This window comes from Ctenopharyngodon idella, chromosome 10 (assembly GCF_019924925.1).
Source record: "Ctenopharyngodon idella isolate HZGC_01 chromosome 10, HZGC01, whole genome shotgun sequence".
Classification (NCBI taxonomy): Eukaryota; Metazoa; Chordata; class Actinopteri; order Cypriniformes; family Xenocyprididae; genus Ctenopharyngodon; species Ctenopharyngodon idella.
Genome location: NC_067229.1, coordinates 25,364,917 through 25,378,429, shown reverse-complemented (window position 1 = coordinate 25,378,429; position 13,513 = coordinate 25,364,917). Strand labels below are relative to the sequence as shown.

The 13,513-nt window shown below is 37.7% G+C and overlaps 1 protein-coding gene across 2 annotated transcripts in view; it reads left to right on the top strand.

Moving 5' to 3' along the window:
- Window positions 1-13,513, top strand: part of map3k1 (mitogen-activated protein kinase kinase kinase 1, E3 ubiquitin protein ligase) — a 67,389-nt gene that overhangs the window by 39,902 nt on the left and 13,974 nt on the right. For both annotated transcript variants that reach the window (XM_051908959.1, XM_051908960.1), the window contains exons 7-12: window positions 1,871-1,992; window positions 4,638-4,719; window positions 6,225-6,417; window positions 7,079-7,333; window positions 12,316-12,437; window positions 13,024-13,115. In XM_051908959.1, coding sequence (XP_051764919.1) covers window positions 1,871-1,992; window positions 4,638-4,719; window positions 6,225-6,417; window positions 7,079-7,333; window positions 12,316-12,437; window positions 13,024-13,115 — 866 coding nt within the window. The remainder of the gene's footprint in view (window positions 1-1,870; window positions 1,993-4,637; window positions 4,720-6,224; window positions 6,418-7,078; window positions 7,334-12,315; window positions 12,438-13,023; window positions 13,116-13,513) is intronic.

Genomic DNA, 13,513 nt, shown 5'->3' with positions numbered 1-13,513 from the left:
TTGCCAAAAGTATTGGGACACCCCTCCAAATCATTGAATTCAGGTGTTCCAATCACTTCCATGGCCACAGGTGTTTAAAATCAAGCACTTAGGCATGCAGACTGCTTCTGCAAACATTTGTGAAAGAATGGATCGCTCTCAGGAACTCAGTGAATTCAAGCATGCTACCGTGATAGGTTGCCACCTGTGCAATTAGTCCATTCGTGAAATTCCCTCACTACTAAATATTCCACGGTCAGCTGTTAATGGTATCATAACAAAGTGGAAGCAATTGGGAACTACAGCAACTCAGCCACAAAGTGGTAGGCCATGTAAAATCACAGAGCGGGGTCAGCGCATGCTGAGGCGCACAGTGCACAAAGGTTGCTAACTTTCTGCAGAGTCAGTAGCTACAGACCTTCAAACTTCATGTGGCCTTCAGATTAGCTCAAGAACAGTGTGTAGAGAGCTTCATGGAATGGGTTTCCATGGCCGAGCAGCTGCATCCAAGCCTTACATCACCAAGTGCAATGCAAAGCATTGGACGCAGTGGTGTAAAGCACGCCACAACTGGACTCTAGAGCAGTGGAGACGTGTTTTCTGGAGTGACGAATCATGCTTCTCTGACTGGCAATCCGATGGACGAGTCTGGGTTTGGCAGTTGTCAGGAGAACGGTACTTGCCTGACTGCATTGTGCTAAGTGTAAAGTTTGGGGGAGGGGGGATTATGGTGTGGGGTTGTTTTTCAGGGGTTGGGCTTGGCCCCTTAGTTACAGTGAAAGGAACTTTTAATGCTTCAGCATACCAAGACATTTTGGACAATTTCATGCTCCCAACTTTGTGGGAAGAGTTTGGGGATGGCCCTGTTCCAACATGACTGCGCACCAGTGCACAAAGCAAGGTCCATAAAGACATGGATGAGTGAGTTTGGTGTGGAGGAACTTGACTGGCCTGCACAGAGTCCTGACCTCAACCCGATAGAACACCTTTGGGATGAATTAGAGCGGAGACTGCGAGCCAGGCCTTCTCGCCAACATCCCTGCCTGACCTCACAAATGCGCTTCTAGAAGAATGGTCAAAAATTCCCATAAACACACTCCTAAACCTTGTGGAAAGCCTTCCCAGAAGAGTTGAGGCTGTTACAGCTGCAAAGGGTGGGCCAACTCCATATTAAACCCTACGGATTAAGAATGGGATTTCATTAAAGTTCATGTGCACGTAAAGGCAGGCATCCCAAAACTTTTGGCAATATAGTATATGTGATGTTTTGCTATCCCTGACTGGATCTTGTGGGTTTTTTTTTTTTTTTTCTTGTCCTATTATCCATTGTTTTAGGGGTGCCACTGAATTTATAATTTGCACTTTGAATCTGGTTTTCAGAAGTTTTGCGTTTTCAGGCCCCCAAAGTGGCATTGTTGAGTAAATGAATACATACGTTTTGTTTTTGGTTGAAGACGGTGTTGTGTATACAGCCCCTTACATTTCAAGCATCTTCATTATTAACTTATAGGAGCAATTGGGCAAAATCATTCAGTCTGAATTAATAGTTTATTGCTATTGTGACATCTTCCTCTATCTGCCTTACCTTCTCCGTATAACCTCACGAGCTGACTGGGCGAGCCAAGTTTATGAACCCCAAATAGGTGGTGGTGTTGCGTAAGTGTACACAGTGGTGATGATGCATCTGTGTGAAGTCAGAACATTGTAGAATGTCAGAACAAGTAATGTTTGCATTCTAAAAATGTTATGGTATGTTTTCATGGTACAATCTCAAAAGAAAAAATTTGATTCTTCTTATTATCCATTTGAAACAAAGTAGATTTTCTCTCTCACTGCCCCCATGTCTTAGTAACTTTTAAAACTGTGCCTGTGTGTCTACTCTTGTGACCAGTATGAAGGATGAGGAGGAGCAGATGTGTCCTATCTGTCTGTTGGACATGCTAGATGAGGAAAGTCTGACGGTGTGTGAAGAGGGCTGCAGAAACAAACTCCACCATCACTGCATGTCTATATGTAAGTACCAAGAAAAATATCAATGGCCAGATTATCCCACATCACCTACTATGATATTTAGAGTAGTCAACAGGAACTAGAGTTGATATCTGAATCTGTCCACATCAAAGGAGGGAGACTTCGAGACTTTTTTTATGGGTACAGACACTTTTACAAAGGACAAGGTAAATAGAGCCCATATAAAGGACATGATCCTGACTAGTCTGTTTTAAGGGATCATGAAACTGAGCATATCATAAACGTTTTTACATGAGAGGGAAGGCCTTCAGATTGATTCAGTGATCCTCCAGTCACTGTGCAAGTTCAAACAGGAGCGCTCAAGCACAACAGAAAATTCAAAGAATCACTCGCGGGACAAAACACTTCATATCTGGTCCAGAGTGAGCATGTTTAAGCTTTTTCTGCCCTTTTTTTTTTTTTTTTTTTTTTTTTTTTTCAGCTACCGTAGTGCTTTAAACATAAACCAGGCATTTAGGTGCCACATATTTGATTGCAGCATCTCCAAATATACGTCTGCTAATAAAGACACTAGCTATGTTTACATGGACACCTTTTCTTTCAATTGATGAATCCGGACATAGAGTTTACATGAAAGCTAAATAAAGTGATGTGCGCATTTGTCACAAGCTTCAAAACAGAATTGATCTTTTGACATGCGCTCACTCCATGAATATACAGAGTTTTCCACTGTTTCCACCATTCTCCTTTTCTTTGTTTTAAAGAGCAGACTTGATATTCATCTGTTTTCGGTCCTAATTGGGAAACGACACATGAAGTTTTGTGCCATGCTGCTTGTATTTATCAAGCAGTAAAAATTCCCCTTCCCGCACCTAAAACGAGATTTCTGTGGATGAGAGTCTGAAGCAGAAACTGATGGGTTAATGTCTTTGCAGCACTTCACAGACAATGAGTGGAAGGAGAATTTTAGACTGACACGACAGTCATTTATTCCACTATATTCGACACAAACAGCTCGTTCCATGCGTCATTACGCCATCTTTACATCATTGCACTTGCGCAGTACTTTACAGTTTCGGTTTTCAATACGATCAAGTATTTAAATGTGTTCTCCATAAGATTAGAAAAGGTTTAAACCACCCCTTACAATCCGAATGAAATTTTGAATCAGATTTGGCCAGTTCATTCAAATTGACGTTAGGGCTGCACGATATATCATTTATCATTTGCGCATCCGTGATAGTCACATCGCAGGATGTGCGATGTCTAGTATAGGGATCATTAATTCGTGCAGACCAGACACCACGGTTCAATACGCATGTGATTCTCTGATTATTTGCAAAATTTCACCACCATACAATGACAGTTTATCATTTGAACGTGTTTTAGGTCCTGTCAGTTTAAACATTCAAGGGATTTTAAACCATTTGAGCGTGCAGAGACGCGAAAGAGAACTCTATTCTAAACGTGTCTGTTTTATGTGCGCGCACACACACACAGAGCCGCGCAGTTGCACGTGAATGCCGCATGCCGTTCTCTTCCACGTCTATTTGTGCCTGAACGGACACATACATGCAAAAAATTGTCTAAATGCACGTATATGATCGCCTATCCTCGTAAACACAATTGATTATGGCTTAGGGTGAACAAAATAATTCAGAAAGAAAAATGGGTGTATAACAGTATTTTGGATCCGCGCCGTGCGTTCGGTCTTAGTGACAGCAGCCCCTGCTGCTTTCTGTGTCATGAATGTTAATCAAACAAAAAAAAGACAAAGAGAAAAATCACTTTTGTAGATTTAACACAGATTAATTGTTTAATTTATACAGTGAGACTATGCAGTGTTATTTTACATTTGATTTATTCAATTTCTGTACCTGAATACTGTTAGACTTACCTGGAAAATATAAAGCAGTATTTGTTTCATTTGTATCTTTGTTCTATTATATTTATCTATGCTTGTAATTTGTTCATTATTTTCTATGCAATTCACTCACATACAAAATCACCCCAATCAATGAATTTTTCTCATATCGCAATATATCGCAGAAAAACAAAATATCGCAATGTCCGTTTTTTTTCCAATATTGTGCAGCCCTAATTGACGTGGTTACATGTGATTTTTATATTCCGACTGTGCTACTTGTTCGATTACAAACAGATTATTAAGGTCCATGTAAACACAGCTATTAATAGGGCAGTATATATATATATATATATATATATATAAGATAAAAAATAAAATCTTTTGAAGATCTTTTAAATGTTCTTTCTCAGTTTTGCAAATTTTAAATGCTCATTTATTGTCTCAATTACAGAGCTCTTCAAATGATCTCCACCATGCTAAAAACACTGAAAAACAGCCAACAACCAGAGATTGTTGCTGACTAACAAATGAAAATAAAAATGCTGCAGTAATAATGCAGAAGGAATACAAAATTGTGTCATGTATGAATGCCCCCTTAGGGTGTAAATAGGCTAAATATTACACAAATCTGTCATAATACCCACAAAAGACAGATTTCATGTAATAACAGGAAGATTGCTCACAGGAGACGATTTGAAGTCTTACTAGTTGTTTGTTGAAGGAGCGTCCTTGACCCATTTCTAGCCCTATATCTCCTGACAGCCTTCATGTAATGATGAGTTTTGTGAACATCTCTTGTGTCCTGTTTTTTTTTTTCCAGGGGCCGAGGAGTGCCGGAGAAATCACGATACATTAATCTGCCCTCTGTGTAGAGCCAAGTGGAAGTCTCATGATTTTTACAGGTAAAGATGTAGAAGTCAAGTCACCTTTATTTATATAGTGCTTTTTACAGTGTAGATTGTTTCAGAGCAGCTTTACAGTGATAACAGGAAAATAATGTAACAATGTTTTGTCTGTATAGCAGCTCTAGAAGAAAATAGTGTCATTGTCCAGTATTTAATTTTTACAATGTAAAAATTATTACAAAGTAATAATTTTTACAATGGAAATGAAATCAATACTGAACATACTTAAATGTTCAGTATTGATTTCATTTCCATTGTAAAAATTATTAGTTATTCATTTAGTTCATTTATCTACACAGCAGCTCTGGAGAAAACAGATGTCATCGTCCAGCTCAGTTCAGTTTTCATACAATGGTGTCAATGCAGGCAGATCAGTAATATTGTTGAATAGTAGGTGTCCCCAACTAAGCAAGCCAGAGGCAGCAGTGGCAGTGTGATTTAAAGTGTGATTAAAAGCCTGGAGAATTCAACAGTTCATGTTTAAAGTCACTTTCTGAAGCTGAAAGCTTCAGTTACAGATGTTTTATGACTAACAGACCCATAGGAAGAGAGTCCTACATAAACACAAGCAGGCAGATGCTAATGGGACCCAACAAGCCCAAACACAGATCATGTAGGTTAAGAATGCTGCCGTCATCAAACCTAACCTGTCAGAGCAGCAGATGGCAGTAACAGATGAAGTTGGCAAGCTCTCAGCTCAAACACAGCGCTGGTGATTGTGCTGCGAAACAGCAGGGTGCTTCAGATGAAGTCATGTGTCTTCATTCAGGACGTATACCTGTGGGATTTCTCCTGTTTGTATTTGCTCTTAGGATTTGAGACTGAGATGAGGTCATGTAGAGGTCAGGGTAGGCAAATGTCGAACTCCTTTCTGGTGGTTAGGTAAGCGAGACAGCCCGGCACCAGCCATGTTTGTGTGTCTGCCCGGGATTGACATGCTAGCGGCTAGCTGGTTTTTGGTGATTTCCAGCTCTCCGCAAACCATCCAGAGATTTGCCCCACACACAATGATTCCCGAAACCAAACCCTGCTGTTTCTTCTTTAGGAAACTGCAATTATTCTAATTTCATGAAGTAAATCCCCTCCATTTGTCTTAGCTGAATGTAAGATGGCATGACTTTTGAGAGGTTGGTCTCAGCTTATGAGAACACGAACCATGAGTTTAGTTTGTTGCCTTTTGTGATGTTTTTGTGAGCTATTAGACCTTAAACATGCATGTTTTATTGTGTTATGAGACGGGGCTGCTCGCCTGTCATGTATTGGCCAGTATTTCAGTACCCAAGACTCAAAATGCTATTGTTGTTTTTTTTATTTTTAAATACCACGAAGATGGTAGTACTGTAACTGATGCTGTAATAGAAAAGTTTGGTAATACTGTAATTTATCATTATAATGCATTCTATCTTAGTAAAAGTATTAATTAAAAATCATAATGTTTTGAATAGTAGTCTACAGTGGATGTTGCCTTAAAGAGCTGTGTCTTTCTGTTTGTGTGTGTATAGTTATGAGGCATCATCTACAGTGGAAAGCACAATAAACCGCTCCCAGAGTCAAACGGTTGCTACTTCTTCGTCATCTTCATCTCTTCAGGCTGAGAGCTCTAGAGCGGGGCAGGAGGCCGACTTCTCTCTACCACAGTATGGAGTTCAGCACATCCCCCAGACATACACAGAGCTCGCCGAACCCTGGATCAAGGTGCGCTCAACTTGAATACTCAAAGACACAAAGATATTAAGATGCAAGATTGTGCATCAGGTCTTCAGACAAAACGCATTAAAGTGACCATTCATGAACAAAAAGTACATGGTTTTCATGTATTCGTGTATTCTATTCATGTAGATTTTGACAGGATGATCATTCCTTGGATAATCAGGCTCTAATTGTGGTTCACTGCAGCCAAAGAGCCTTAGAAATGGCTTTGTAACCTTTTCCAGACTGATAAACTTCTTCAGAAGACCTTCTTTTCTTTCCTTTGTGTCATGATATGCTGTATTTAAAGGGGTAGTCCACCCCAAAATGAAGATTCTGTCATCATTTACTCACATTGTTTTAAACCTATATGACTTTCTTTCTTTGAAGAATTTTGGTAAACAAAGAGTTTTGGTTCCCACTGAATGTCAATGGGAACTGAAACTCTTTTGTTACCAACATTCTTCAGGATATCATGTATTGTGTTCTGCAGAAGAAAGTCATACAGGTATGGAAGAACATGAGAGTGTTCTTTTATTCATTTATTTATTTATTTTTGAAATTGCAGTAAAAAATATGACCTTGCTGTTTCTTAATGTTATATTAACTGACGTAAACTGTCATGCTGACTTTCTCTTCATGGTTTTGTGTTTATGCTCCCTCTCAGGTGTTTGGTTTGGAGCTGGTAGGCTGTCTCTTTTCCCGGAACTGGAACATCAGGGAAATGGCCCTTCGGCGGCTGTCACATGACGTGAGCGGAGCCCTCCTGTTGGCCAACGGCGAGCATTCATTGGCCGGGGCGGGGGCGGGGCTGGGCACAGCTGCTGGGGAGGTGTCTGGAGACGTGGTGGTGGAGTCCTGCTGTAGTGTGCTCTCCATGGTCTGCGCAGACCCCGTCTACAAAGTCTATGTGGCAGCATTGGTGAGATGCTTTACCTCTGTCTTCACACTTACTCTTGCCACTGCTACAGCAACTGAAGATATAGGGTTAGCATACAGCATTATTAAGGCACAAAACAACATCACTTTAATAATATTGCCAGTAGTATATTATCTTTTAGACATGACAATGAATAAGTGCTTCAGTTGATCAGACTGAACTAGTTAATAATGGTTCCCAAAAATATTGGTCTGGGTCCCCTTTTTGTAGAGAAAAATATTTTCAAGCCCCTCACCTACATGCACCCACATAAAAGAGACTCTCAGACATAACCTTGCTTGCACAATCCTATGGGATTTATTTAAAACATTGTAATTAATTGAGCACTACCGCTACTCAACTTCATCGGTCTTCTCTTTGTGCTCGTGATGAGTCTCTAAAGTGCCCTCTTAACATTTTCGGCTTCATACTGTCAGAGGCACATAACACACTGTGGTATCTATTCATTACCTACTGGTGGACCCAAGGGCGAGATATTTTCAGTTTACTGTCTGGGATTTGTCGTGTTGGGACATGGTGTTTTGGTAGCTGTGACGTTCGAAGTAGATTCATCTTCTGCTTTTCGTTTACTCGGCACTGGCAGTCCTTTCATAAACTTGTCCATGCTTGGTGCAAAACCGTACATCATCCATTTATATTTTTACATGATTCCCGGCAATACTCAATTCTGATTCTTTAATTCTGCCATCTAGAGCGGTGATGATAACCATCTGAGCGGTCTGTTATCAGTTGTAGTGGTTGTCGTGCATCTTGAGGTAATAAAATGTCAAATAAATATTTTGTTTTCAGTTATTTACTTATGTGGCAAGTAGCTGCATAATAAGCGGGATCATTTTGCAGTGGGGTCTTGTATCACTCTGAAGAGGTTTCTTTTGCATAACAATCTGCTGACTGTACACTATCCTTCAGCCTTGCCGTGCCCCCCTTTTTTATAACTCCGGGCCCCCTCTGGAGATTGCGCCCCCCAGTTTGGTGACCACTGGGTTACATGCATGTTTTTTTAGGTCACTTAAGCACTTGTATGTGAAGCAAAGCTCTTTATTATTCAAATACTACAGTCCTTTTGTCCAAGTGTAATGCGTTCAGAATGGTGAAATGCCATCAACTTACTTAACCACTGTTTCACATGCCTGACACACTGCTATTATCATGTGAACACTTCAGTCACATGAAGTGTTCACAGCGTGTGATGCTTCTGTTAAGATCATATGAACGAGAGATTGTGGCACAGCAGAAGGAAGTTGCACAATACTGCACCACCCAAGAGCTCCTACAGTCATCAGGGCAGGTTAAACTGAGACCAGAGTATTGGGTCATAATATTGGCTTGATAGCCTTTGCTCTTTCATTTGGGATTTCATGTTTCTTTTTTGAACTCTTATCTTCATTCACACCACAATTCAGATTTTCTGCTCAAAAGAGAATGTCCTGGTCTGAACGGGTGATGCTCCTTAACTGAGCCGCATTCAGAGAAGCCCTACCCGATAGAATACAGTCCAGGTTTTTTGTAAATTGAGGAAGATGTGATCACTTCACTGGTCTACTGGCTGTTTTGAGTGTCCTCCATTACGCCAAGGGCACATCCAAATTAGACTGGACGATATAGCTAAAAATCTCAATATTTTTCCACAGTAAAGTTTACTGCAAAATAATCTAGATAATAAAAATCATCTAGGCATAGTACCACTTACTGCTTTTTACTGAATGAACACAAAAGGAGCATTTAAAATCTTTTTTTTATTATTTTTTTTATAGGTACTACTATAAAAATATAAAGAAAATTATTTTTAAAAATGTGACGAGTTCTTTGAAGAACAAAGAAACACATTACACATTACATAAAACAAGTGGCAGTTCTTTTAGTCTGCATTTACAATCCAAGACTTGAAGCACATATATATATATATATATATATAAAAATATATAAATATATATATAAATTATTATTATTATTATTATTATTATTTTTTATATATATATATATATATAAAAATATATAAATATATATATAAATTATTATTATTATTATTATTTTTTATATATATATATATATATATATATATATATATATATATATATATATATATATATATATATATATATATATATATATATATATTTTTTTTTTTTTTTTTTTTTTTTGTTACATTTAAATAAGGTTGACAATCCACAAACTTTTCAGTGTGTTAGCATTGTGAAAAATCTGACTTTTGTTCAAATTGTGACTGGGTTTAATACAGAAGGCGAGCTAAGAGCGCTCCCTTCATAATCACTGAAGCTGTCAATCATTTCAGTTCAGCGCAAGCTCACTGACTGACTGAGTTTCACACTCATGCGAAAGCTCCTGTTATATTGAAAATATCGGTCTACACTGCACGAGCATACAGAGCACAATGAACCTTGCAGCCAACAGAAATTGGCATTTAGAGCAGTGTTGAGTGGATTCTGTGTACCTTAAACATCTCTGATTGGCCATTGTGTTCATGCGATCAACAGACATGTCTGTGATTGGCTGCAATGCTCAACACTTCGAAAACACTTAAAGGTACACTATAACTTTTTTTGTTCAAAATTTACAAAATTAAAGTCAATACATCAATCCTTCTTCCAAAACGTGTTTTCATATTACCCTGATTCACTATGGTAAGCCTATTATAATATTATAGGGCAGTTGTGGCCTAATGGTTACAGAAATAATACAAAATACCGTTTCATGGCCCTTAATACTTTCCACTTGCCATTGTCTGCAAAACCCTCTTCAGTGAATACAATGCCTAGGTATTTATTTTCCTTTTGTCAACTTTGATCTGAGGTTATCTGAACCGGGCCAAAGTACTAAAGTGCAACGAACCACGCTGGCTAGTTTTAAAGTTCACTTCAAACCAGGAAGTCTGGAAGCAGCAGGGATCCTGAGACTGAAGCTGGAAAAGAAAGGTTTCCTTTTTTCTTTCTCTCTCAACCTATTTCTCTTCATTTAAAACAAACAAACAAACCAATAGCTCATGCTGCTTGGACTTCTGGGATGGTGTCTTTCCCTCAGGCTCTGTGCTCCAGTGAGCCCCCTTTATGAAAACAACAAGCGTTTTGTCCGTTCGGGGCTTTCCAGCAGTTTTTCTATATTCTTCGAACACACACCAGAAAGAGGGCTGTCTCTATGAACTAAAAATACTACAGACAAAAGCTTTCAGGATGTTACCTTGTGTTAGACTGCTTTGTAAACACTGCATTGTAGTGAAGTTGGGTAGCGGTTTGGCTGATCTAAAGTCTGCTTGTGAGCTAAATGTGGCAGTTTAGATGTCATAATGTTTCACTATTTATAGTTGATGTGGAGTTATTTTTTTGCATGCAGAGGAGCATTGTTTTATACTTTTGTGTGTGTGTGTGTGTCGGCGAAATGCGTGTTTGTTTTTGGTAGGGGAGTCTATGGTGGGTTAATCAATGCTGGGCCGCGCTCCAGTGCACTGTGCTATCAGTCACCACTCCCAGCTCTCTCTGGGAGTCAGGGTCAGGGTGAACTCTTTCTCACACACGCACACAAGCACACACTGTGTAGCACTGTTAATGTACTGTACTCCAGTGGTTCTCAACCAGCGGATCACAGGATTGTTAAAATAATAAAATGCAACTAATCATATACTTGTGTTTGTGTTTATAGGCTAGTAAAATAAAAAGGCTTATCAAACTTTAAAATGGAGGAGAAAACGCATCCCATTTCTTTTGTTGTTGATGTCGGAGTCTGTACATACAATGAAACTCAGTCACTTTGTAGAAGCTAGCCATGTTACGCAGATGCCAGATGACTTTTGGACAGTAAACAATTTTAGTACTATATTTGGCCATCACATGATACCCAGTGTTGAGATGCATGATTAGAAGGAAAATCTAATTGAGATTTTTCTGATTAAAAATTGTGATTCTGATTTAAAATGTTTTTTATGCTGCTATTGTTGTTTTTTAATAATAAAAGCATTGTTTGCTTTGCTTGTTTGTAGCACAATTTTACCAAAAATGTTGTAATTATATATCAATATGACTGCAATAATATTAATATATTAATATTATTATAAAAAATATTGTTTTATGTTGGTTGCTATTATTACTACTAAAATTTTTTTTTTATATTTATTATTATCACTAAATATATTAAAATAAAAAATTACTATTATAATTTCATTGTAAAGTAAAAAAAAAAAAATGAATATTTAAGAAAAATAATTTTATTTTGGAGTACAACTAAATTTCCAATATTATTATATATTATTTAGTCCAATATTAATATTTATTGCTTATCAAGCTTTGTTGTAATTATATATCAATATGACAACAAAAATAATAATATATTAATATTATTATAAAATATTTTGTTGGTTGCTATTATTACTACTAAATATTATTTTTATATTTTATTTATTATTATTATTATTATTATTATTATTATTATCACTAAATATATTAAAATAAAAAATACTATTATAATTTCACTGTAAAGTAAAAAAAAAAAAATGAATGTTTACAAAAAATAAGAATTTTATTTTTAGAGTACAACTAAATTTCCAATATTAATATTTATAGCTTAACAATCAAGCTTTTAATTTGGAGGAATACTCTTAAAGCTTCTCTTTTGTTGACAAGAAGCACTTTCAGGCCTGGCTTTACAGGGCTTAGATTAAGCCAGGATTAGGCCTTAGTTCAATTAGGACATTTTAGTAGCTTTTATAAACTTGTTTTTTTTTTTTTTTAAATAAAAAAATAAAACATTACTGGTGTCTTTCTTGAGACAATCTTAAAACAGCTCAAACATGCATTTTAGTATTCATTAATTGAATGTTTCAGTATTTCAACCTGTCTTGTGCTCAACACAGGACTAGAGAATCCACAACACAAGATATAGTCCTGAATTTGGCAACATTGTTTGTGCTTCTGTGTAGATCTGTATTAAGAGTCGATCTTTGTGCTTTGTTTCAGAAAACCCTGCGAGCGATGCTTGTCTACACCCCCTGTCACTCTGTGTCAGAGCGGACTCGATTACAGCAGCTGCTGCGGCCCGTGGTGGAAACCATACTGGTCAAGTGTGCAGATGCTAACAGGTACAACTTAAGAACCTCTCTGATTGGGCCCGTTCATTATGCATAGTGAATAAATGAGTTGCCTTGATGTAATTGATGGTGATTTGACCTGATCCAGGATTCCTTCATCATTCAAAGTTAGCCAAAAAGTAATGATCACAGAAGATCTGGTATACATCATATCATATATCTCAGGCTGTCAGGAAGTTAACAGGCTATCGCCACCTAGTGGACAGGCACTGTAATAAACGCAAATGATTGCTGATGTTTGTTAAAGAGTGATGATATTGTCATATTGTTTGAAAGAGTAGTCAGTATGAAATCAAATGTTGCTGTTTACCCCACCATAACTCCCTGGTCTTATTGTGAATGATTCATTGGTGCATGTTATTTTAAAATAAACAATCTTTCATCAGTATGTAGTAACTGAAACCTTTTTGCTGACATCCTCTTTTCCCCATCCAATCAATTGTTGACGGATAATCACGTGTTTGTTTATTTTTAGTGTCTTGTTTGCTCAGAAATACCTCACATTTTCCTGTTGACTTTCAATGCTCTTTTAAAGTGGATTTGCTAAGTGTACGTGTTTGTCTTTTTGTGCTCATAGTCGCACCAGTCAGCTGTCTGTGTCCACTCTACTGGAGCTGTGCAAAGGTCAAATGGGGGAACTCGCTGTGGGCAGAGAAATCCTCAAAGCAGGTACAAATTTGTAATCGTCAAATCTATGTAATAATGAGATGTCCTTAAGTTGGCTGTTGGTTAATATTTTGTGCAGCCGCCATGTATCAATTAAACTTAAAGGGTTAGTTCACCCATAAAATGAAAATTCGGTCATTAATTACTCAGCCCTCATGTCATTCCAAGCCTGTAAGACTTTCGTTCATCTTTGGAGCACAAATGAAGATCTTTTTGATGAAATCTGAGAGCTTTCTGACCCTCCATAGACAGTTACGCAACAGACACTTTGACGCTTCAGAAAGTTCACAAAGAGTTTGTAAAATTAATCCATGTGAATTGAGAGGTTTATTTCAAATTTTCTGAAGAGCTTGAGTTTTGGCTTTGATTCACACACAAACATTCATTAACTCACACATCAG